This window comes from Talaromyces proteolyticus, assembly GCF_021365285.1.
Source record: "Talaromyces proteolyticus strain PMI_201 chromosome Unknown BGW36scaffold_11, whole genome shotgun sequence".
Lineage (NCBI taxonomy): Eukaryota > Fungi > Ascomycota > Eurotiomycetes > Eurotiales > Trichocomaceae > Talaromyces > Talaromyces proteolyticus.
Window position 1 is genome coordinate 856,590 of NW_025764287.1, and position 24,943 is coordinate 881,532.

Below are 24,943 nucleotides of genomic sequence, written 5' to 3' on the forward strand. Positions count from 1 at the left end.
CAGGTTTTGAACATTGGAGATGTTTTCACTACTTTCCGGCTCGTTTCCAATCTAAACGATATGACGCCGAACGGAAAGTTCTTCAGCAAGCTGTATTATAACAGTACTAAACAAGTACTTGAAGGCCATCATATACTTTTCATGTATAGACAATACTGGGTTTTCCGAATTTTCGATGCAAACTAAATATCCAAACAGCAATTGTGGATCTGGTCCTCCTATTCGCAATACCGACGATGAAACAGCTATCTTATAGAGAGCTGCTGCTATTCCCACTGCGTATGGTTGCCACCTTTTGTTTTATCTGAGTCTGCGTGGTCACATATAGTATTATTTGGGTATCAAGGCACGCAAAGTGACTGGATCATCCTATGCCGCAAATCCGCGAGATGTCGTATCATTCTGAGTCGATGTCAACAGAAAGCACGCGGTGGACATCAGCAGTATTTTTGGTCCTATTTTCTTTCTTTCTTTCTTTCTTTCTTTTTAACCATGTGTAGCGGTAAGAATATTCCAAGCAATGATTTGGTGATTGAGTTATAGACAATTTCATGAAATAGTCCGATGCTCTTCTAACCGGCACTTCTGGAGAGTGGGTATATCTCATAGAGCGAAATAGCCAGTTTTCAATGTTGTAGTAACGAAGCCTTCTCTGATTACTTTGATCGGGCAAAGATATTAAGCCAATATGTTTACCTTGATCATAGTTGCTTTCTGCTGTTAAAACGGTAGTCAGCTAGAGAGATCACCCGAAAAATCTATCTATACATTTTAGGCAAATGTGCATTACCAGTGGAGACTGATCATGCATCATTCCCTAGAAATATAGTGATTTCCTGGGTTAACAAGGCTTCCTTCTAGCAATTGCCATTATCTCATACGGTGCTAGCCCACTTTCCTCCGGAAAGTTCAAATTCGAGAATGAGGATTGGCAAAAGTGTAACTCATACTCTGGCCAGTCAGCCTGTGGCCCTAGCCATATGATCATCTCAACACCATGGCCACCATATGTATCAATGTATTTCATGATCAGCTTTGGTTCGCGCGGGTAGACAAACAACCACGCCTTAGCTTTTGAGACACGGGGGTGGAGGTCCCACGTTCCAGCAACAACATTCATACGATCTTCGGAAATATAGCGATTAACAGAATCATTGACCTCTACCCCTTCCACGTACACGTTGGGATGCCGGTGTGTAATAAGTGCTTCCAAGAACCCCGATCCGCTGCCGATAGAGGCGGTGAAACTCGGTTTCTTCGGCAGGATCGAGGCAATGGTCGAGATAAACGAAGAGGAGATAGCCAAGCAGCAATTAGGGAATGCCTTGGGGGATGACGAAAGTTGATCTGATGTTTGAGAGATATGCATAGTAATTGTGTTTGTTTTGTGTTTGTTTTGTGTGTGACACTGCCAGTAGCCGCAAAAACTATCAAAGCGGGATTATGTTCTGATGATGGCACGATTAGAGTTGCGAATGGTGCGATAAGGATACAAGTTAGGGCTCACCCTCGTATTATTGTGGAGCCAATCAGAGAACATGTCTAGGCGATCATTTATAAGATCAATGATATTGCATGATCTACCATATTCAACAATTTTAGACCACAAAAGTTACCAACGGGTTGCTAACCTAGTATAAACAAAATCTATCGTCATTTTGTTTGTACCTAAAATACTTCACCAGGGAAGAATGTCGCGTCTAGAAGGATCAATTGGTATTTCCGCTTTATCTAATAGATAGATGTGATAGAATAAGAACTTTTTTGCTTGTTCAATCAATAGCAAGCCGTTATCTTTTGAAATATTTTCACGAGCCTAGAGCCGACTTGGTTGCATTGAAATGTCAATCCGGTCTAAATTAGTCGAAACACGGAGCGGTCAGATGTTATTTAGAGCCGTTAGCCCTTACCTTACACGGGAAATAAATAAAAGAAAGTGACCCTACAGGCTACATCTTTATCTGGCATATATACTTGCTTCCGGCGCTATTCTTAGATTAGAAGCTGGTTTAGAAGCTAGTCCACTACTTATACAGCTTAACCCTCGATCGGCGTCGGGGAGGTTACACTTTCAAGTGGCATTTTCATATTAATGAGTTGTGAAATGTTGAATTAACGAGAGTCGACATAGTATGAGAATGAGTGATTTGTCGATCATGGCTTTTATATGTATATTATTTGAAGGGTTACGCGCGTCCTCAAGCCACGTCTAATCCTAGCTGAATCATTTACCGAAGCGCAAGACACCAATTGATGGGGTTTTATCCGGGAATATGCCTTTGTATCTTAAAGGAAAAAAATATTAATATAAATAGGAGTCCAGCTACTCGCTTATCTAAGTAATCAAAAGATCTTAGGGGTAATATGTCCAGGCAAGAAATTGAGACGTAGTCATAACAGGATGACTACATATATCATCGCAGCCCTTGCAGGCTATGTAGCAATAGGACACAGCCTCGTGCTCAAACATGCCTCTACTGCGGCAGCCTACAGCTCCAACTCAAACGGGACTTACACTTTGTCGTCCGTTCCTGCACCTGTCCGGGGCAACATCTCCCACGCATCAATGCGTGCATGGCAGCTCAGCATCGATGACACACCATCGGGCCACAAGCAGACCATTACCGGTTTCGGGGCCGCTGTAACCGATGCCACTGTCGCCTCATTCAATACTTTACCGTTCAGAACTCGGCTCCAACTACTGGATGAATTGATGACTCCCTTCGGTGCTGACTTTAGTCTGATGCGTCATACAATTGGGGCATCAGACTTGTCTGGTAACCCGGCTTATACGTACGATGATAACGGCGGAATTGAAGATAAGTTGCTGTTAAATTTTAATCTTGGAGAACGAGGACTTGCAATGGCATTGATGCTTGCAACGATGAAGTCCTTACAACCTAATATGAAGATTCTGGGTTCTTCATGGAGTCCACCCGGATGGATGAAATCGGATAATGCTATTGATGGAACGACCACAAATAACAATTTAGACGACGGGTATTTCGGTGGGAAGACTTCAGGGCACTCGAACCAATTTGCGGACTACTTTGTGAAGTACATCCTGGCCTACGAGATTCTTGGTGCTAATATCGATGCAATAACCATTCAAAATGAACCCTTGAATAGTCAGGCTGGATACCCTACCATGCACATGCTCGCTTCTGAGCAGGCTCATCTCATTCAAAATTACGTTGGCCCAGCACTTGCTAATGCAGGCTTGAAAACCAAGATCTGGGCCCATGATGACAATACCAGTGCGTACTTTCTCGTTTATTGTCTATGTAAGAAAGGAAGCTCTCATTATACTGACATCAAATTTAGATGTTCCATCGTATCCCCAAACAGTTCTAGACAACGCCGGCCAGTATGTTGACACCGTGGCCTGGCATTGCTATGCAACCGACCTGGACTGGCATGACCTGACGGACTTTTACCACAACAACACCGGTATTACACAATACATGACTGAATGCTGGACTCCAGCATCGGAATCCTGGAACCATGCGGCCCGCTTTACCATGGGGCCCCTGCACAACTGGGCTTCAGGAGTGATTGCCTGGACGCTCGGGACCAATGCTGATAATGGACCATATTTATCCAGTGGGGGATGTGACAAATGCCAGGGTCTGGTCACGGTAAACAATGATGGTACATATACGTTGAATATGGCCTACTACATGATGGCCCAATTCAGCAAGTTCATCCCTCCTGGAGCTATCATTCTTCAGGGAACGGGAAGCCATACGCACTACTATGGTGGTGTCCAGTCTGTTGCTTCACTCAACCCAGATGGTACCCGAACTGTGGTCATTGAAAATACATTCAGCCATGACATCTATGTAACCTTGAACACAAACAGTAGAGAAAAGTGGAGTGGCCATGTTCCTGCAGAATCCGTGACAACCTGGGTTCTGCCGCCTGCTAGGTAGTGTTTGTGGTTTCGAAATTTTACCATAGTCTTGGAAACGAGTTGCTAAATCCATTTCATAGTTAGAACTAGACGGTTTATATAGGAGATATTTCGTACCATGACCACAACAGTCCGAAATAACATCCAGAGACAGGCAATTGAAGAACGGACGAATATATACCAAAAAATTATTCAAATCTAGCATGGGTATAATCAGACCAACAGTATCCGATGCTATACAATTGAATGACATGACTTGATGAGCCCTACAGCACAGGGATGGGAGTGTCGGCAGTCTGATTGGCCACTGGCGGTGCCTCCACCTGCCAAGGCGAGCTCCAGCCAACTTCCGTCAGTGGCTAGTCACGTGCGGCCCGATAAGCCTCCATCACATGCCGCCCTGTTTCACTTTCAACCCTGTTTATCGGATTCCCCTCTCGCAACTGCCATTGCTTTCCAGAGCCACTTCTGCTGCTGCGTTCGGCTAAGATCTGTTAATGTAATGCTATTTTGATCCTCACTTTATCTATTTACTGCTATGGCTTGAGAATCGCATCATACTCGATATCGACTTATACTCCCCTTAAGGCCTGAAGTTCCCTGGCGTTGGCGCAACAATGTCTTCGTCGTCCACTCCTTCCACTCCCACTCCCATCTCTTCACGCATACGGCCGAATATAGCCCTCAAATTTGCCGAGCAGTCGAAGAAGCTCTCTTTAGGGCCGGGAAAGACACCCGAAGAGGGAGAAAACGCTGCGATCGCCGCACATTTCATTAATTCGCACGATGCAGTTATCGAGACGGAGTGCGGAGAGCGCCTCCCAGCAGTGCCAGCTGAGGAAGCAGAAAGGCTGAATTGGCTTCGGGACGAAACAGTGGCTGGATCTCGTCATTCCCTTTCTTCGTCAGAATCATCACATTCTCGCCAACAGGAAATTCTAAATGAAAATGCCCATGAGCCAGGTCCTTCGCCTTTTCAACGGCAAGGCGGTTCTCTTGACACTGCCAATCCTCCATCACGTACTCATCCCCTATTTCCACCGCTTCCGCTATATGGGCCCCCGTCCCGATTACGAAATTTACAATGTCAAACCTTTCGCGTTGTGTCGTTTTTCTTTTCGATGTCCTTTCTCGGTGTTGTTGTGATCGGCTCTTGCTTTAGTGGACTTGGTATCGGCATTAAAAAGTGCTGGGAGCGAATTCGCGGAATCAACTCCGATGTTCATCGACCATTTTACAAGGAAGAGATGGAAAGAAAGAAGGCAAGGCGAAAGGCGGCATTGAGATGGAAACGTGCACAACGAAATTTAAACGATAAAAAAGATGCCAACGTCTCTGATGTAGAGCATAATGACGACGTTGAGGATGACGTGCCGGCTACGGAATTTCCGCCCTTGGAAGGTGGTTACGACCCTGTTATCTGTGATATTGGCTACTACGCGAGAAGAGTTGGTCTGGATGCTGAGAAGTTCGATGTCCAGACCGAAGATGGATTCATTCTGTCGTTATGGCATATTTACAACCCTCACGAGTATACCCCTCTACCGGAAGCTGAAAGAGGTTTCCGGAAGCCGGAAGTATTTTATGAACAGAAAACAAAAGACCGCCCGGCATCGAACCGTCGCTATCCTGTCTTATTAATCCATGGTCTTCTTCAAAGCGCTGGCGCTTATTGTACAAATGATGACGATAGCTTAGCCTTTTATCTGTGCAAAGCTGGGTATGATGTGTGGCTGGGTAATAACAGATGCGGGTTCAACCCCAAACACAAGACACTAACATATTCCGACCCTCGAATGTGGTGCTGGAATATTCGCCACATGGGCACCCTGGATCTCCCAGCTTTCATTTCTCGGATATTATACGAAACTGGGTTTGAGACCGTTGGCCTAATCTGCCACAGCCAAGGGACCACCGAGGCAATGGTTGCCCTCGCGCAAGATCAACGACCTGAGTTGGGCAAGCACATTTCTGTATTTTGTGCACTCGCTCCGGCAGCCTATGCTGGCCCATTAATTAAAAACATGTATTTTCGCTTCATGCGCAAAATTTCTCCCGGTGCCTTTCGACTTTTTTTCGGCATTCATGCATTCGTCCCCATCATGATGGCCATGCACAAACTCATTCCACCCCATATATATGGATATCTCGGTTATCGAGTCTTTTCGTACCTTTTTGGCTGGACGGACACACGCTGGGACCGTGACCTACGTGCCCGTATGTTCCAATTCTCTCCAGTCTACGTCAGCGCAGAGAGCATGCGATGGTGGCTTGGGTGCGATGGCTTTGCGGTACAGAAATGCATTCTAGCCACGAAAGAGCAAAACCAACGCGAAGAGGAAGAAGATCTCGCTGTCGAACGCGGTATTTCGGGAGTCGAAAGCGGTATGGAGGACACTAAGGACCGAGCCTTGAACGCGTGGTACGGACCAAAAACGCCCCCATTTGCACTTTGGATCGCAGGTTCCGACGATCTAGTCGACGGCATGAGGCTACTTCGCCGAGTGCGGAATGGTCGCGAACCACATGTTAATCTCGTGCACCACAAGGTCATAGAGGGATATGAACATTTGGATGTCATCTGGGCGATCGATGTAATCGAACAGGTAGGCAGGGAGGTCGCACAGGTGGTTTGGCGGACTGTGCCTGACGAGGCGAGAAAAGTGTGTCGGGTACCAAAGGTTTGACACGCCGACATCTAAAGTGAACATCCCACATTAATCATGATTATCTTTTCTTCGTCTGTTAATATATTGTCAACAGACTAGACGCTTTAAAACAGACTAGTCCATTTTATGGATGTCAACCTTTCAATAAAGTTACATATATGTATCCAATGACGGACAAACTCGGACAGGCATTTCAAAATGTTCTTAACCTCTTGAATTTATCACAGCGATATTAATGATTATTCTCTGTGTATCCTTAATTTTGATAAGCTTTAATTTAGAACCCCTGAATAGCAAAGACGCGTCGAACATAGATAATTGATTTTTTTTTTTACACGAGATCGGCTACAAAAAGGTATTTCTCATCATACCTTTCACTAAAACTTGCTCTTATTATCAAAAGATACGCAATGCTAAAACTGATTTAATATGATTGATAAAACGATGCATCTGCCTCCATATCGAGTACACTTAAGCTCCAATTATCTCCAGTAACATTCAGTTGAGGCGTCGGAGATCCAGGGTTTAGAAGATATTGATCGAGAAGAGCCTGTAATTTCTAAGTTTTAGCCACAAATGTCAATGAGTCTCTGAAAGTTAATGTAACGAACCCAATCTAGATTTTCAGTTCCATGGATCATGTCTGTCATGGTCTCGGCGAAGGATACGTCTGGAGCTTCGCTGGTATCAGGAAGCGCAGCAACTGTAGTCGGATCTATAACATCATGTAAAGAGCCCGTGTTATGGCTCTCAGTATCCATATAAACACTAGGAGTTTGTTTCTTTCCCTGTACATTGTCTATCATAAGCTGTAATGTCAGCGCTGCGGTGCGAGCTTCTTTGGAGTATACACTCCGAGACGCCCAGATGCGTTGAGAATTTATTAAGGCGTCCAGTAGTCTCCTGATATAAATCGAGGAATCATTCATTGACAACAAGGACGATGAGGGTAAGTGTAGCGAATGGGCAGGAGACGATCGCATGAGTACAGACAACTCCAGGCAAACCACCATGGACGCAAGAAGAAAATCATGGCTGGTCAGTGATGACACCATCCAACGGTCCTCATATAACCGCCCATCGAGCTGTGTTGCCTCGTGTAGATCTGCCTGTCGCGTCAGGATCTCAAGAGCTGCATTGATGCAAGCTCGTCTGGAAAATTCCCACTGTGGATCCAGTCTCTCTGTCTTGAGATATCGCCGATGAAGGACCATGATGCTTTTCAAGAAGAGAAGTTCAATTGTGCATCGGCTTATTATCAAGCCGGAAGATATTGTAAAGGACTGGTTGATTGGTTTCATCTTGAAATCGTCTGGAATTGCTGCATATGTTTCTCGAAGCTTGCCATCCAATTCGATAGTTGTAGGATAGGAAGGAAAAGACATTGATGATTGCGTGTGGGCAATTATCTTTCTAAACATGCCCATAATTTTGCTTTTGACAATAGTATAAAGAATGGGAGTCCAGTCAGAGAGAGGTCTGGGGGGAGGAAGTGTTTCAAGGTTGGGAGAAAGCTCCGAGTCATTAAGATTTCTTGGGGGCTCTGTATCGCAAAATTCTTCTGGAATCATGCTGGGCATCCCCATCTGGAAAGAAAGTAATATATCAAGCTGGAGTATAGCATGCCAGCACCGTCTCCGCATCTCACCATCAAAAGGTGAAATGTTTGGTTGAGTTTTTGGATCCCGGTGGTAGCCGAATCGTAAAGCCAGACGGATAATATTGCCCATAAGGAACCAAGAGTCAAAACTAGAGTCAGGCTTTCCAACATACTTACCGAGAAGGTGCAGTACCAGAGTCTCCAAGGTGTACGAGGACGAATTTTTATAGTTTCCCATAACGAGACATTCTGCTGTCCTAGTTCGAAAGGTTTTGACTGAGAGTGTAGTGTGGGTACCGGTTTTCGATCCCTGGCCCATCGCCTGGAGTACAGCGGCTGCAACACCAAGAATGGAGAACAGAAGTCCAATCCACAAGGGTGGCGCTGTGGTCGGGTCTTGCCAAAACTTTTCGTACTAAAGAACCGTTCAGTGAGGTTATATCTCAAAGGTTTGAAGCACGAACCTCGTTCTGAAATTTAACTGTATGTACGATTGCTTCAAAGGTGTTAGCGCCAATATCATATAAGAGATGAACAATAACGCACGTAAATTGAAAGTTGAATTAAAATATTGTGAGAGGAGTTTGTCGCATATTGGTCTCGGTGGTAAAGAGTGAATGATATCTTGGATTCTTGATAGCTCCGTGGGTCCCAAAACCAAGTCCAACTCTTGTTCATTATCGATGTCATTTTCTTCGGGTGTATAAATTTCTGATTGTGAAAGGTGCTGTCGAACCTCCTTAATATCATCTAAAATAGAAAGCCAGTGGGTGGAGTCTAAATGACCCCTTTGAATTGTTTCGTTTTGTATCGTTGCTTCTTCATCATTTGGCGTCGTCTTCGTGAAAACTAGCGCGCTATTGTCCCCTAAAGGCTCATTGCTTTCCTTTTTAGATGATTCGTTGATAATTCCTCCCTCGAGAAGCTCAGAAACCAGATTTTCCACTCTTTGGAGTCGCTCTCCCACGTTGTTTTTAGGCTTGGGGTTGCGAATAGCGTTGCCTGCATATTTGCAGAGAGACCTGTCGCCTCTCTTAATACAGGCGTCGCACGGTAACTCGCGGTTACATTTTGCTCTAACTTTTGTGAGGATAATTTCACTTTCAAGCCCTTCCTACTTACTTTCGTACACGACATTGCTCGCAAGATGTTGGCCGCCGATTCCGTTTATTATCTCTATATATCGCTTGCTTACCCGTTGGTAACATTTCGACTATCTCAATCTCGCCAACAATAGTTCCGGTGCTCATATATGTCGGTACTCTTTCTTGAAGAAGAAAATCAAGGCCTATGGTTTGGAATTCAATAAGAGTGACTTTGAGAGTAACGGTTTGGGCTCTCGCTTTTTGTGGGGCCAAGCAAACATGTCGAATAAGCCAATCATAGGCATCTATATAAAATAGTGGGCCCTGGAATTACTGGCCGGGGGCGGATATATTATCTCCGCAGACACAAAACCCTAAATATGCATTGATGACCTGGAGTAATGCAATTTCGAAGATCCTAGGGAGAAAAACATGCTAGTTCGGTCGGAAACCATCATTTTTATTCTCTCAATGATTTATTACTCGTCGGAAATAGTTATTTCCACTTTATTTCTGTATGCACTGGAGATGCCCATTAGGGCCCCATACCGCATTTACTATCTCCATGATGGCTAGGTCTTAGCTCCAACTATGGCTCCATGCCAATGCTGAATATAAATATCCGGCAGTCGAATCATAATATACTTGAAAAGAAGACTATCATATATTTGACAAAAAGGAAGAAAGCAACATTTCTACACATCGACGCCAAACACACAATGTCAGCAGCCGACGCCGCCCATGGCGCATTCTCAACCCTTTTCTCTAATATTTTCATAAAATTACCCACCCCTAACACCGACCTTCGAGGTCAAACATTTATAGTGACTGGCTCAAATACCGGACTTGGTTTCGAGGCTGCCCGTCATCTCAACAATCTCGGTACCGAAAAATTGATCATGGCAGTGCGAAATGTAACAAAGGGAGAAACGGCAAGAGCTGAGATACTGGGATCGACAGGCCGAAAAGAGGACTCCATCGAAGTGTGGAGTTTGGACATGGCTAGCTATGAATCCGTCAAGGAGTTCGCTGCTCGCGTAACCAGGACCCTTCCCCGTGTAGATGGTGTCCTTGCAAATGCTGGTATCATGGTCGACAAATTCACAATGTTTGAGGACAATGAGAGTACATTGACAGTGAACGTCATCAACACTTTCTTGTTGTTGCTCCTTCTAGTTCCAAAGCTTCGCGAGTCTGGAACCAAGTTCAATATCGCACCACGATTCACCACTGTGAATTCAGCATTGCATTATATGGCCCCAGTGAAGGGGCTTGACTCTGATGATTCTGAAATATTCGCAAGGCTAAACGACCCTAAGACTGCTGATATGGGCGCACGATATAATCTCTCTAAACTACTCGTTATATATGCTGTCCGTGAGCTAGCAGAACGACTCAATGCTTCATCCACTGCATCATCAACGATCATCATCAACTCACCAAATCCGAGCTACTGCAAATCAAACCTCGCACAAGGTACTGAAGTAGGAAGGAGCTCAGCAGGAAAGATGTTCGAGAAGCTATTGGCTAGAAGCACCGAGGAAGGTAGTCGGGCCTTAGTACATGGAGTTATTTCGGGAACGGAATCAAACGGACAGTATTTAACAAATTGTCACGTTCAGGTGTAAGTGAGCCTACATATTGACGAATTTATATGAAAGCATATTCTGACTTTAACTTATTCACTAGACCGGCATGCTTAGTGACTGATTCGAGAGGTGTCAGAATACAGAAGAAATTTGCGGACGAGTTGGTTGCAAAACTTGAGAGAATTTCTCCAGAAATATCATCATATGTCTGAAAAGACATTAGATTGTATCAGGAAACAAAATGTCTTATTTAGAAGGTGTCCGTCATCATTTTCTTCTCTGTGTTTGTTTTTCTTCTCTCGTTTTTCTCCTCACAAAGGCTCTTCGAGTGAAAACTCGTGAACACTAGCAGGCCTGAGCATATTTTTGTACTGCTTTTCATGCTTTTTCATACCAGGAAATGCTTGGACAATGCATTTTCGCAACCAGGAGTGATGTAACTAGATTCAATACATGTATCAGATATAAATTCGACTAATAAATCCGAACAGGACCAAGAGGTTCCCTTAGAGCTTCTCCGCCATGTCCTTAATTTAATCATTGATATTGATGTGTCTTTAATCTACCTCAAATGTTCTTTTTTGCTTGAGCAATCACATAGACTGTCCTGTGTGATACATTATGCATGAATACACAGGTATACTCTAAACTATTTCCTTGCGTCATCCTTCAAGTTGAAGATACAAGAAATCTCCTAGATTACGTCTTCATTTTTGCATATCTTAATGTCTTTATTAAATAGTGTTTTAATCGTCACGGTGCCGTATAAATTGGGGGAGAGCGCACAGTAAATTCAAGTTGTGTTAAGTAATGAGTTTATTTGGCTGATCATCATATCGCAAACTGTGCTAGTGCACATAGTAGATCGTGGATTACAGTTTCAATACTGATATAATGGTGCCATCATCCTCCATTTTTGAATTCGACTATTAGGTAATTCCGGAACTGAATTATCGTCTAGAGACTGCTAGTTTCTTAATCTACGCAGTGCTAACTATCTCACATCCACATTTGATGTATGCTTCGCTTATATACTAAATATATAACGTACTATCAAATTGAGATAAACGATGGCGTGCTAAACTATTCAAACCTGGGTTCTCATTGGCGTAAGCTTGATTTTAGTTAATACTAGCGATCTGCCCTGCATCAACCTCATAGATATCACGCGATAGATATTTCCTATTGACTAATGAAATAGTGCCGTCCACGGATCAGAAAAAATTAGTTCATTTTGTGGTGGCAGCAAATTATTAAAATAGTCTCGAATGATCAGCCCTGATGTGAATTTCAAGACTAGGGCGAGGCTAGTTGGCGGCAATAATGTTGGCGCTATAAATAGCAGTTGACAGTAATGCATGTTCGTGCAGGATATCACATCACTACCCCATCTCGTAGAAACAACGGTACTTCAAAAATTTTCCCGAACTTGCAGAAGCGACTAGTCGCAAATAATATCCCGCATATCGAATATTCGACGTTTACCTTGATTCACTATTGGTGGTTTACTTCTAAGCTTGGCAATGGAAAGGATTAGCGGTGTCGTACCCAAAGATTAGAGCCTCTTTAGCAAAGGCTCAGGGTTGGTATAGCGCTGCTTCACTGCTGGCATGCACATGCCCTCCTATCAGCCCCATCAATCTCTGTTATAGGTACCGAGTTATTTAATATCTCTTCTTGCAATGCGAATCCCACAAATTCCAATTTTAGAAAAAAACCAAAGACTGGAACTCCAGAAAGCAGGTGGGTAATCCTGGCTTCATGAACAACAACCAAGGCTCCAATCAGACCCGCTATTATCAATGTTTTGGCATTATTTCCCATTAACCTAACCCGAAAGCCAACTGTCATTTCGTCCCAATTTTAAGCTTTTATGTCAGTCTATTTATACCCTGCACGATATGTTTGAAAAGGCTGGTCCGTGGTGTTAAGATAAAGGACGTGGGCTTTGTGTTATTTTGGTCGCTGCTTTAGCGATCCTGCAATTATCTAATTCGGTTTAATCTAACATGTTGAAAGCTGGTTGTTTTCTTCGACCCAGAATGTCTGAACAATTGACTGTCTGTATTACTGTTATGGGATAATTTGCAGACTTATCTAGTCGTTGTTACAGTTCCCTCTGGCAATAAGCTCAAAGAAGCAGATTTCGCGACCGCTGCATTTCTCATCTTAAACGCAAACACAGACTTCCAATAAATTGAAAGATCTAGGGATTGACAGCACAAAGTGTATAATAATTCTTCATTCCGAAGTAAGAGAAGATTGAATAACAGATCATGATATAGAAGCTAAGGGTGATACTCACTTGCACTAACAACCAAGTGTGATTCCTGCTTTTAGTTGCAGTTTACGAAAAAGGTTTTTTTCCTGAAGAATATAAATGCGGCCGTGCATAGCATACCATATAGTTATATGATAAAAATGATTAAGAAATCATATTAGAAGCCACAGTGCATTTACGTAACTCGTTATTAACTCCCCGACATCTGGATGGGGCTACGGGCCGGGCCTTAGTACTCCTCCAGTCTCCAGATATTATTATTATTACATGTACACTATGCCTCTTTTGCTGAGTTTCGACTTGATGGTGCCTATAAATCAGTACTGTCCATACTATTGACCCTCTAAAACGCCAATTGTGAGGCGTCTAAATATTCATGCGAACCTCATCCGTTTTATATAGATTGCCCCTTTTTTAGCTATGGTCGTACCTGCGTTTCTTGCCATGTTAGTTACATAAGCTAGTAATATATAGGGAAGCCTAGCCTCGTGTTGATGTTGTTGTTGGATGTTCATTGGAGGAAGCGGGAGCCAAGACTCAGCTGACGTTTTCAGCTGAGAATCGGAGTATGAGAGAATGTTATTAACCCTTCTCGAGCATCACCCTAAGTCCCTTTTAGGAGATAGGACAGGCGACAACTCCTCGCTGATTGAACGAAATCACGGAACATGGCACTATCGTCCGCCTCGTATGTCGGGGAACGTGTGTCAAGGCTGAAGCTATCCCTGTTATTTGTTAGGGCTAAAACCCAAAATGGAACCCCTTCTTCAGTGTGGGTTATTACGCTCCGTTGACGGCTGAGCCAAACGTTTCGGCCCCCGCTGCAGAGCCTCATGGGCAGCATTTGAGAAGGAAGGGCTGTAGTATATTAAGTTGAGAAATAACCCATATCAATAGCCTTCAAATGTTCTAATTACACCGAATCACTTCAAACACTTGCAGACTCAACCAAAATGGGGTTTCCATATTATTGGTGGAGTCCCCAGGATAAAGCGGTTTATAGTTTGAAGGACCCCCTTGTGGTGCGAAACATATTCACCACTATTTACGTCGTGCTAAATGCTGGAATCTCCTTAATCGGTACCTATTATCTAAAGCGATCAGCCCAACGAATCCTCCTCCAAAAACGAAACGGGAAACACAGAACTGTGCCAGTGAATCACCTAGTCTCATGGCTCACACTAGGTTCCTTCGCAAGCTATGTGAAGGCAGTACGGAAGATACCTGGGGGAGGTTTTGGACTCCTTATGATCTGGACGGGTATTTTCAGTCTCATGCATCAATACTTTACGAACAGCTTCATAAGCGCCGTGAGTCTGGTTAATACTTGTCCGTTCGAGAACGGTACTATCACCACTTACAGCACCGAGCCAATCGTTCCAGCTACAACATGGCCGGTAACACGTCTCGTCTATGAGGCTTACTTGGCAGCTCAAAACAACGGTGGAGAGTTCGGAATATACGATAAAATTAATTACAACGCAACTCTCTTTTGGCCTCAAAATGAAGACATATTAGGCGCATGGGACTGCACACAAGAAGCGAATGGGATCATCTCGCCATCGGACTGGAGTTCTTCAAATTCATTGACTTCTTGGATCGATAGTCAGCCTTTCTTTGGGTTAAATTATACATGGTCTCAGAATGGCGGAAGCTTCGTGGACACTGGTGCTATTACTGGGTTTCTTGTCTGGAGCGCATCCACTGCAACATCAAATCTGGAGCAGTCAGACTTGCATGCTATAATTCTTGACGCAATATCTGGCGATAGCCCTCTTGAAACTTCAAACTACAAATGCAAGTTGATACCCAGTCCAACTCATACTGACTGGGTGCCGCCCATGATGCCCGCTTCTGACACGCTCGGCAATTGGAGTGATTTGGCATATGGAATGATGCAAAATACAGCTCCAGAATCTTATGGATTTCTATTACAAAACATCCTAAACGGCATGACGATGATATCCGGTAGTGGGAATCTTGCTAACTCGGTGCTACCATCGGGTTATCACAATACGTATTACAGCTGTCTTCAACCAGGGACCCACATTGGATTAGCGAATTTCGTTCTACTTGCAGCCCTTGTATTTACTCTCCTGTTTATTCTTGTGGCAGATCTCTACTCACTACTGGTGTATTGGGGAGACGACACACATTCTAAGGTCCGAGAGATTCCTTTGAGCCAGTTAGATTGGCAACTAGACGCGATTCGGGAGGCGACTTCTAACCGCGGCCTTTCGGAGAAAGACCTTGTACGATACGGGTTCGGGTGGATCGAGGAAAAACAGACTCTAGGGATTAAAGAGACCTATTCGGAGGTAAGTTGTTCTCTGCTGAAATTTTTACACTTTCTCTGACAGAATTCAAAACAGGACTCAGATGTATCACTATTACCAGTTCAAAGGGAATCTGTCATTATCCGAAAGGGTTAAACCAACATCGTCGTACTTGTGTAAATTTATTGTATCTATATTATTGTATCAAGCCTTGATGTTAGAATTTAATGTGCCGTTTTTATTCAGATCAATCAGTACGACGATTAGTTAGTTGGGGCATTTGTTAAAGCGGCAACACCGTAAATTATGCAGATGCACGGCGTCGTTCCCATAATAGAACAAAAAACTGGCTAGGCCTAACTGGGGAGAACTGAAACATAGGCAAAATGGGGCCAGTGAGTTCGGGGTGATAAAAGCGCCGACCCAAGCTTTGCCGAGGGTGGCTGAAAAGCTTGGTTTTATTTCCACTCTCCAAGTTCACTTTTCTCTGGACCTTTCTGCACTGTGAGAAGTGTACTTCTAGCACAGCAGTGGCGCAGCACGCCGTAAATTGTAGGTTTAAAGTATACAATATCTTGTCAGATGGGGGACGAAGAAAGACATCCTTTTTTTGTCACACGGCATTCACCAGGGAAAACAAGACTCCGAGGCCCGGTAGTTGCGGCACCTCATCATTCGCACTAAAGCAAAGCACGAATATCAATTGTCAAATTAACGCCAGTATCCTCAGGCCTATTTTCTCGCTTACTGAAGATATTCTACACATATTTCCATTCCGGGCCGATTGCTACATGCCCGCGGTACGGCAGGGCTTCTGATTCGTGTTTGGTTTTGCGGCACATACTCTCTCCTCTTCCTCTGCCACCACCTTTTTCACTTGAACCCGAGATGTGATTTTCTATAAATATCATCCAACTAGGGCCTATGTGACCCATCAAGAGAAATATACTACTAGCACGGAATACTAGTGCCTTTGAGCTACAAAGGCACTAATCGTTTGAAGCCGGTGCGGGGCAAGCTTTCCTGTTGCGTATTAAATGATTAGCAAGGTCTCCTCTCCACAATACTATCTACATTCTTCCTAGTAACTTTATCATTCTTCCTTGAATCCTCATGCGGGGGCTTTCCTCTTTCCGGGTGGTGAATGCAAGTGAGGAGAGAAGCATTTTCTTCTCCTTCATCGATTGCTTGGTTAATACTACGTCAGAACAGATCAGAAAGAAGCCATCATAATTCAGACGGAGTAAAACGGGCCACGTAATCGCGAGGTCTTGTCCTGGGATATGTGAGAATGGTCGAAAGAGCCATCGCATACATGCTTGTGTTGAGACATCTTTCCATTGGCCAGTTATGACTGTGACTTCATTTATTCTCAACGCTAGTCATTACAGACCATTTGTCGATCAATTGCATGATCTAATGTCTCCAAATATAAAGCCACTTATGTACATACATGTCGTAGCGTGTTTTGATCTCATGGCCTCGAGACTCTTGTGCATGCATCCCAGGCATGGAAAAGGGAGAATCCTTTCCCCGCCTGTTGCATGATTCCGACCACGAGATGACCAGGGTTGGAACATAGAAAGTTATTGTACCCATGTAACTGGCTCTTTTCCAAGAATCCTATTGTTGCTTATTTCTTATCTTCATAAGCGAGTTTCTTTTTTTAACAAAGATCTTCGACATATCCGCTGGCGCGATCTATACACCTGCATAATCCAGCTTGTAGACCAGAAACATCTTCTTATTAGCCGCCACTATCAGCCACATGTGCAAAGGCGATGTCTCGTCACCGCCGGTTCAATGCCTAGCTTTTGTGTCTACGAAAATTATCCATTGCTACTGCGGGGTTACCAAGAAGCATTCCAAGAATGGACGCGGCAAATTGAAGAGCACTACCTTCTAATTTGTGGTAGGAGCTTGTCTACATTCAGTATCATTACGCCATTTGGCGGTAGGCTCCGGATGATTCTTGATCAATTGATGGATCAGACTGTCTTATGATCCTGGTAACGGGTCAACTTACTCCACATCTCTACCTGTTGTATGCGATCACAATGTGCTGCTTAGCAGATACCGGAAAGTGGAATACGTCAGGGGCCTTCCCTTTTGCTTTCAGAACGTCCTTGGAGTTTCTTGCTTGTTAGGGTAAGTTATTTATATCAATCCAACCAATGAAGAAGAGGAATATTTATAGAGCAGAATGGTCAACAAAAAGTATAAATTGTATGATATATCCGTTGAAATTTGCTGCTCTTGTAGGTTTATCTAAGGCCTGTTACTGGAGTTCTGATAATTGTGAAGAATCAAAAACCATAGCTAGTTTGATAAGATCAGATATCATGATGTTCAAGCACTTGTCCTACTTCTCAGTGATCCTCTCGGCCCTCAGAGTTGCCAATGCCGCACCAGCTGCAACGCTCTCGACAAATCCACGAGGAGGTAGTGGTCTAGTTGGATACTCGCCAACAAATACCATCTCCAACGAGAATACAGAGACTATATCGTATCAATTTGCGCCGGGCCAGACGCAGGATGCAGATATTGGTGCTTACCTTGACTTCTCAGCCGTGGCTAATCCACAACCAATACGGGGAGAACTAGGTGGAACAGACCCTGGGCCACGTCCGTATTTATCTCGTCTTTGTTGAGTTACTAGCTAATCGAAATCTAGGTAACCTGAATTATGCTAAAATAAACCCCGACAAATTGGCTCCTCCTGGAACTGATAGTGGTGCAACGATCAATGCACAATGGCCACTAGGTAAGTCATTTCTGGTTTTATTCGACGAATAATATTATACTAATAGCACATGTCTACATTTAGGTTTAAGCTCCGTCAAGTAAGCTAATCGAGCTGAATAATTCGCATCCGAATTCTAATACCACCAAGACTAGGAAAAGACCATGCTGGCTGGTCCCGACAGGAGAATATTCAGGTCATGCCTGCAGCTACTCAGATGGCTGGTGTGGATATGCGACTTGAAGCTGGTGGATACCGAGAACTTCACTGGCACGTTGCCGCCGAATGGTCTATTGTTCTGAATGGATCCTGCCGAATTCAGGTATTCTACCGATATTTATACTCTATATAAAAAAAAAACCATGAGGCTCTAACCTAACGATTTTAGGGCGTTAATGACGACGGCCAGACATTCATTGATGATGTTGGTAAAGGCGACGTTTGGTTCTTCCCTCCGTACGTACAAACATTACTTTTCGAACTACTTTCGTTGAAGTCTGACCTTTATTAGCGGTATTCCACACAGTATTCAGGCATTAGATGACGGCGTCGAGTTCATGCTAGTCTTCGATGACGGACATTTCTCGGAAGACAATACTTTCCTTGCATCTGAAATCTTCGCTCACAATCCGGTAAGTGAATAGATCTTATATTAACAAACCGAATTCCATTCATACTAATGTATTTTCCCGTATAGAAAGAAGTTTTATCCAAGAATCTTGGGGTCCCTGTCTCAGCATTCCAAACACTCCCATCTCCTAACCTTTTCATCTTTCCCGGTACTCCAGCACCCAAGGATATCGAACAGCAAAACGTGACTGGCTCCGCCGGCACCGTTCCCAAGGCCGTGAGCTACTCTTACCATTTCTCGGAACAGCCTGCAGAGGAACTCGAGGGTGGAAGCGTTAAGATCGTGGATCCATTATCATTTCCTATCGCCAAAGACTTTTCGGCTGCTTTGGTTACTGTCAAGCCCGGCGGCCTGCGTGAAATTCACTGGCATCCAACTAGTGACGAATGGACTTTTTTCATACAGGGTCAAGGTCGTGCCACGCTATTTACGCCGCCAAGTGATGCGACTACTTTTGACTTCATGGCCGGTGATGTTGGGTACTTTCCCAAGTCGAATAGCCATTACGTTGAAAATACGGGTAATGAGGATCTTGTTTTCTTGGAGGTTCTTCAGGCCGATCACTTCTCTGGTGAGTTCTTTCGACCTGTTTTGCAACGAATGAAGGTAGATAATATTGGCTAATATTATCCTTGGAACAGATGTCTCTCTCGCTCAATGGGTCGGTTCAACCTCGAAGCAAATTGTTCAGGATACACTGAAGCTCTCGAACGAAACTTTGAGCCAGCTTTCGACTGAGAAGAAGACCGTCGTCTTGTAGATTTGTCTTCTGATGAATGAAGGAGCACTGCCTTTTTTTTGTGCCTTACTACACTCTTTTGGTGCATATATCCGTGGGCCAGAATTAATGACCCAAACTTCTTTTCCATTCTTTTACCACCAATTTGATGATAAAGAGAAATTATTTATAAGTGCCCTGTGTAATATAGGGTGAAATCCAAATATGAAACACGTTTAACTTGGACTACATAGGGACGTCTCGAATGCTAACAAACTAAGTTAACTATCTTGAATGAAAGAAAGTAAATTGAAATGCTTCCTTATTCACATTCCAACCATCTTAATTAGCTAGACTTGATGCTAGCAGAAAATACTTTAACTACCTATCTGAGAGTATGATAGACAATATGATTGAGCACTAAGCAGCGAGGGTGCAAACGAGGCAGGGTGCCTGAGGCATTCTAATATTATCAACAGTTCCTTCATTGTAGCTCGCAGTTATGATTTCAGCGTAGCCAAGATAGACAAACATTTTCAAGTGTTTCTCGGTTAAGCCTGCACCTACACCAAAGCAGAATATACCAGCTGTACCCTCTTCAATACTCGAAAGATTCGATTGGAAATTCATTACACCAAGTCTGCATTTCCAAAATGTCTCCTGAACTCGGGACAAGTATCTCTCTCCGCTAAAATTCCTAACTAAAATATAAAGACCGGTTATCTCCAATATTAGATGCATTCTGATATGATCAAACGCTACTACGAGTTGTCCAACTCGAGTTCTCCTAGATTTGACTCCATTACGATGTGGATCAACATGCTAGGGAGGCGATACTTCGCGCGATTGGTGCGGGTTATGCTATTGATTGGCGAACATATTCATCGCCTAGATGTCGCGCACGTGCGGATTGTACAATCCGGACTGTTGGGGCTGGGGATGCTCGTCTCCCTAGAAGGGTCTATCTCATCAGGGATAACAGTAGCTCGCATGAGGCTTCAGATACAGCATGGGCGGATTCCATTGAGCAGATCACGAATTAAATGAAGGCCACAAGGGCTGAGGGAATAGCAGGGGCGGAGGGGTCTCTTTGTATGCTATCGTAATAGTCCGACGTTATGCGCGATTTTTTTATTTGCTGCTAGGAGGGAATGAATTTTTCGCATATCCAGATGGGGAAAAAGGAGTATTTGAATTTCGGCAAGACGAAGATGCCATGGACTCGGTCCTGCTTCAGCTGGTCGAGGAGACTATGAGCTACATGGCAGTGCAGCCAGTAGAATGATGATTCAACGTCGTCAATATCGGAAGTTTTCTAGTTTAATGTTGTGTTTATAACATCACAATAAAAAAAAGACGAAGAGAATTTCGTCTAACTTGAAAGAATGTATCAAATTCCCAACCATAAAAATATCAAGCATTCGATTCATACCCAGTGATACGACCAATACAAAACACGACATTTATCCTAGATATACACCACGTCAAAATTCGATTTCGTCCCGAATCGTCATTCCATAGAGCATAGTGAACTCCTCTAGAATAGATCCTCATATATTCTAATGACAAAATCTCAATGTTCAGAAATTTATTCCTGCGAGACAGCCGAGAAAACAGCATAATTGAATTAATTCTACCAATAACGCCGACCATAAACCTATACCAAGACCAGCCGCCGCAAAAGTACAAAAACATTCAATGGAAGACCGACAGAACAATAAAGGAAAGACAATAAATACATCTACAGTAATCAATGCCGCTTATTTTCCGACTCATCAGCCGTCATCGACTTTTTATTACAATAGGGGTATGTATGGATAGTAATAATGGTATAAATAGGATGTATGCTCGTCCTTATTTCTTAGGACAGCACTGTTTACCGGGACACTCGTCACCGCATTCGAGCAGGCAAGCGCTGCCTTCCCGAACACTACTAGCACTGCTGGAGACATGCGCAAAGTCGCTGGCACCGTTGGGGTTGGAGTTGGAAGGCGAAGATTGTGGGCCGAAGAATTCGAGGTCGCTGGTGACAAACTCCGGTTGGACGGTAGATGAGTGGATGCCGTAGGCGTGCAGACACTGACGAATTTCCTTGGCGAGCTTCATGTAGCTGTCTGATCCCTCATCTTTGATCTCGCTGCCGACTTGGACATGGATGGAGGCTACGAGCTTGGTATCGCTCAGTTGCCAGACGTGCAGGTGGTGTGAGCTGATGACGCCCCGGATGCTGTTGATGTCTTCTTGGATATGGTCGATGCTCATTCCGGCGGGTACAGCTTGTAAAAGGATTCTAGAGGCGGCTTTGCAGAGTGGAATTGCTGAACAGAGGATGATGATTGTGATGATGAGGGAAATTCCAGGGTCGACGTAGAATCGCCAGGAGTAGTCGGTGAGCCAGATAATTAATGCGGACGCAATAACACCAATATTTCCTAACGCATCTCCTATGACATGCAGGAAGACACCACGCATGTTTAGGTCGCCGTGTGCATGTCCACCGTGGGCCTTCCCTCCAGTCTTAGGTTTGGCGTGATTATGAAGTCGATGTTCATCGTGTTCGGCTGCTTTGGACGTGCCATGTCCGTTGGTATAGCTCAGCGCCGCACGATCCTTCTTTCCTAACAATGTCGTGCGCTCATCAACAAGTGCTTCATCTTGGCCAGCATCCTCAGATTCGGTGGTGGACTCAGTATCGTCAAGCTGTTGCTGTCCGGCAGTGATGATATTCTGGTACCGGTCTGCTGGATAGACGCGGATATTATCTAAGCTGCCAAATACGCGTGATTTGGAGCCGCTATAACCACGAGAACGGCGGTGAATGATATCCTGCTCTCGGTTTCTGCGCGGTGTCGACGGGGATCCTGGTACACCATCATCGACGTGGCCCGTTCCGACTATCTGTGGGCGTTCACCGACATCTGGCTCATCCTGTCGACGAATGCCGACTATATTCTCAGGCATTATGCTAGCAACTGTGTTCCTCTCGTCGGCCATCTTCTGGGTGCTCTGTTCATAACTCTCTTCTTCCTCGTGGCCGACCTCCAGATCGCTTTCGACGCCATGTCCGTGTCCGTGGGAGTGTTCGTGGAAAAGGAGGAGACCGAGAATGTTTGACAACAGACCGAAACAGCCGACAATCATGACTAGTTTTGGGTTCTTCACCTCCTGTGGCTCGACGAGTCGTTGAATAGCTTCAAGGAAAATCGACATGCAAAGCGCCACCAGAAAGACACCGTTGACTAAGGCACCAAGGGTTTCGGCTCGTTGCCACTACAGCCATTGGTTAGATTCATCACACAATACCCCTTCCTTGCCATATTACTCACGCCGTAGGTGTATGTTTTCGAATTCGATTCTTGGTTCGCGACCTTGACGGCCCACAGTCCGACGACCAGGGAGAGGACATCGTTGAGCTATTCCACCATCAATCAATCATCCAACATCCATCCCCTTTGCGAATCAACATACCATATGAAACGAGTCTGCAACGAGAGCGAGTGAATGGACGGCATAACCTGTGTTTGCGCGTCAATATTCCGTCTGACCGTGTCCACCCAGAATAAAACAAGACATACCAACGATCAATTCCAGCAGGAAAAAGACCGAGTCGATGATCAACAGGATAATAATCCTGTTGGACTTGGAGAGGGCCATATCTGTTCCTTCTTGCTTTCTATCTCTCACACAGCGCCCTCCGCTCAATGGCGCGAGATGATTATGCGGGATGCTGCAGCAAATCTAAAGGTCGGCGCGGGATCATGCAACAACGGGTCGATCGGCACAGGCGGCAGGAAACTCTTCCGAGTGGGAAGGCGGACACGAAAGAAAAAAATGAAAGACTGGGGACCCAGATGTGTTGATGAACAAGGGAAAGGGAAAGGGAAAGAGTAAGATTGTGGAAAGCCCAAAAAAGAACAATAACTAATAAATAGCATTAGCAAGGGCGTCCCGAATTCTTTGTCGCCCCTCACATGGGCCGGGTGGAGGATCCTGACGCAATCCTCGACTGATGTTTCGGCGTCGGCTGCAGTCCCGAACACTTTACAACGCTCGTACAGCTTGCTTTCTCCACATGGGCCATATGCTTGCTCCCGCGTAGAACAAAGTCACCGTGGAGTCCGTGCAATTCACCGTTAAATACCAGATATACTGATACGCTCGTCCTGGGAAATATTAATCACAACAAATATGCCCACCGCCTTGCATCGCATACATTGAAAGCATTCCTCGCGCTCTCTCAACAGCAGGCCACTGCCGAGAATCCGTGTTTTGGAAATCAATCGCATAGGCTATTCTGGTACCTATGCACGCCTTCGTCGCTCATTATTGGACCTAGGTCGTGTAGTCTTGAGATTGTCACAGTACTAAAGTGCGCATTAATATGGCGCATTATAGTCTCGGCGAACCGACGATAGGCCAAGAACTAGACTATGTTTGACTTGACGATATCAAGGAACAAATACTAATTCTACTTACTATGTGGATGCAATTATACCAGGATATATCTTCATTAGAAATTCAATATTCTACCTAAATTGAAACCATTTCATCCAAAAGCAACTATACCCCTACTATACCCTGGTATGTCCCGATCAACGAGAACCGCATATGCTTAACTGAGGAACTTGCTAGCCAGGCCCATGAGGCCAGCTGGGCCGCCGGTTCCTCCCAGGCCACTGCCCTGGCCCTTAGAGTACAGCTTGAATGCCATCTCGGCGGCGGAGTTAATAGCGGACTGCTTGTCACCAGTCTACACAACACGAATCAGTACAGATCCATGAACAAAAAGAAATCTCTCAAAGGAAGAAACTCACCGCATTGCCATTGGCACTGTGCTGATCAAACAACTTCTCCGCCTCCGCCATAGCCAATCCAATCAACTGATTCTGACCACCGCCGCCAGCACCCCCAGAGAACTTCTTCAACGCCTGCAACGCAGCGCCAGCCCCGAGTTCATTGGAGTCCGTGGGGCCGCCGCCTTCGCCGCCGTACAGCTTCTTGTGCGCGTTCACCGCGTGGTCCTGGTCAACCTCCTGGTTGGCAATGTTGCCGTGGTTCTGCTGCAGGAAGTTGGCTGCTTGGTTGAAGTACGATGAGTTGCTGCCGCCGTGGTTTTGGGCGTGGCTGGCCAGGTCGGAGAAGTCAGGAGCGCTGGCACCGTAGTTGCCCCTGAATTGCTGGTCGCCGTACCCCCGGTTGCCGTCATCGCCGCCGTAAGACATGATTGTTGAAGTAGTATGTAGATACAGGTGGAGAAGGGATAGAATTTGGGATGGGAAGAACCGATAGACACAGGATGAGATGAACAGATGAAGAGGAAGAGCCAACTGAAGGAGAATAACAATAAACAGCCTGAAACAGATTGATGGAAGACCTCAATATATAAGCCCTGTGGCGGTGCACAGTGAGGGGTACGCTAAGGCTAGAGGGGCACGGCG

General features: G+C 44.8%; 9 protein-coding genes across 9 annotated transcripts; 5 read left to right on the top strand and 4 right to left on the bottom strand.

The window, feature by feature from the left end:
- Nucleotides 1-475: 475 nt before the first annotated feature.
- On the bottom strand, nt 476-1,548 carry BGW36DRAFT_41789 (uncharacterized protein). The gene is made up of 2 exons (XM_046219399.1): nt 791-1,548; nt 476-714 (listed from the first exon to the last, which is right to left on the bottom strand). The coding sequence occupies exon 1, from the start codon at nt 1,367-1,369 to the stop codon at nt 842-844; it is 528 nt and encodes a 175-aa protein (XP_046068096.1). The 5' UTR covers nt 1,370-1,548; the 3' UTR covers nt 476-714; nt 791-841.
- An 853-nt stretch (nt 1,549-2,401) lies between these two features.
- On the top strand, nt 2,402-4,059 carry BGW36DRAFT_437972 (putative beta-1,6-glucanase Neg1; the record flags this gene model as incomplete). Its single annotated transcript, XM_046221477.1, has 2 exons — nt 2,402-3,257; nt 3,325-4,059. 2 exons carry the CDS (start codon nt 2,402-2,404, stop codon nt 3,930-3,932), a joined length of 1,464 nt encoding a protein of 487 aa, XP_046068097.1. The 3' UTR covers nt 3,933-4,059.
- Nucleotides 4,060-4,338: 279 nt separating this feature from the next.
- On the top strand, nt 4,339-6,917 carry BGW36DRAFT_326630 (putative ab-hydrolase associated lipase). The gene is made up of 3 exons (XM_046212737.1): nt 4,339-5,206; nt 5,258-6,616; nt 6,677-6,917. The coding sequence occupies exons 1-2, from the start codon at nt 4,531-4,533 to the stop codon at nt 6,598-6,600; spliced, it is 2,019 nt and encodes a 672-aa protein (XP_046068098.1). The 5' UTR covers nt 4,339-4,530; the 3' UTR covers nt 6,601-6,616; nt 6,677-6,917.
- An 89-nt stretch (nt 6,918-7,006) lies between these two features.
- Nucleotides 7,007-9,390, bottom strand: BGW36DRAFT_303196 (fungal-specific transcription factor domain-containing protein; the record flags this gene model as incomplete). Its single annotated transcript, XM_046211855.1, has 5 exons — nt 7,007-7,132; nt 7,194-8,597; nt 8,647-8,678; nt 8,729-9,258; nt 9,305-9,390. 5 exons carry the CDS (start codon nt 9,388-9,390, stop codon nt 7,007-7,009), a joined length of 2,178 nt encoding a protein of 725 aa, XP_046068099.1.
- A 596-nt stretch (nt 9,391-9,986) lies between these two features.
- On the top strand, nt 9,987-11,068 carry BGW36DRAFT_304074 (putative short-chain dehydrogenase; the record flags this gene model as incomplete). The annotated part of the gene is made up of 2 exons (XM_046211933.1): nt 9,987-10,891; nt 10,957-11,068. The coding sequence occupies 2 exons, from the start codon at nt 9,987-9,989 to the stop codon at nt 11,066-11,068; spliced, it is 1,017 nt and encodes a 338-aa protein (XP_046068100.1).
- Nucleotides 11,069-13,941: 2,873 nt separating this feature from the next.
- On the top strand, nt 13,942-15,526 carry BGW36DRAFT_41817 (uncharacterized protein). The gene is made up of 3 exons (XM_046219410.1): nt 13,942-15,221; nt 15,283-15,455; nt 15,510-15,526. Exons 1-2 carry the CDS (start codon nt 14,091-14,093, stop codon nt 15,316-15,318), a joined length of 1,167 nt encoding a protein of 388 aa, XP_046068101.1. The 5' UTR covers nt 13,942-14,090; the 3' UTR covers nt 15,319-15,455; nt 15,510-15,526.
- Nucleotides 15,527-17,671: 2,145 nt separating this feature from the next.
- Nucleotides 17,672-19,796, top strand: BGW36DRAFT_326636 (putative oxalate decarboxylase). The gene is made up of 8 exons (XM_046212738.1): nt 17,672-18,038; nt 18,088-18,177; nt 18,241-18,256; nt 18,307-18,478; nt 18,545-18,612; nt 18,668-18,788; nt 18,854-19,358; nt 19,429-19,796. Exons 1-8 carry the CDS (start codon nt 17,756-17,758, stop codon nt 19,545-19,547), a joined length of 1,374 nt encoding a protein of 457 aa, XP_046068102.1. The 5' UTR covers nt 17,672-17,755; the 3' UTR covers nt 19,548-19,796.
- Nucleotides 19,797-20,955: 1,159 nt separating this feature from the next.
- Nucleotides 20,956-23,434, bottom strand: BGW36DRAFT_41927 (cation efflux protein). Its single transcript, XM_046219448.1, has 4 exons — nt 23,081-23,434; nt 22,974-23,020; nt 22,832-22,918; nt 20,956-22,775 (listed from the first exon to the last, which is right to left on the bottom strand). Exons 1-4 carry the CDS (start codon nt 23,157-23,159, stop codon nt 21,360-21,362), a joined length of 1,629 nt encoding a protein of 542 aa, XP_046068103.1. The 5' UTR covers nt 23,160-23,434; the 3' UTR covers nt 20,956-21,359.
- A 581-nt stretch (nt 23,435-24,015) lies between these two features.
- Nucleotides 24,016-24,838, bottom strand: BGW36DRAFT_387004 (uncharacterized protein). Its single transcript, XM_046217062.1, has 2 exons — nt 24,320-24,838; nt 24,016-24,255 (listed from the first exon to the last, which is right to left on the bottom strand). The coding sequence occupies exons 1-2, from the start codon at nt 24,725-24,727 to the stop codon at nt 24,118-24,120; spliced, it is 546 nt and encodes a 181-aa protein (XP_046068104.1). The 5' UTR covers nt 24,728-24,838; the 3' UTR covers nt 24,016-24,117.
- Between the last annotated feature and the right edge of the window lie 105 nt (nt 24,839-24,943).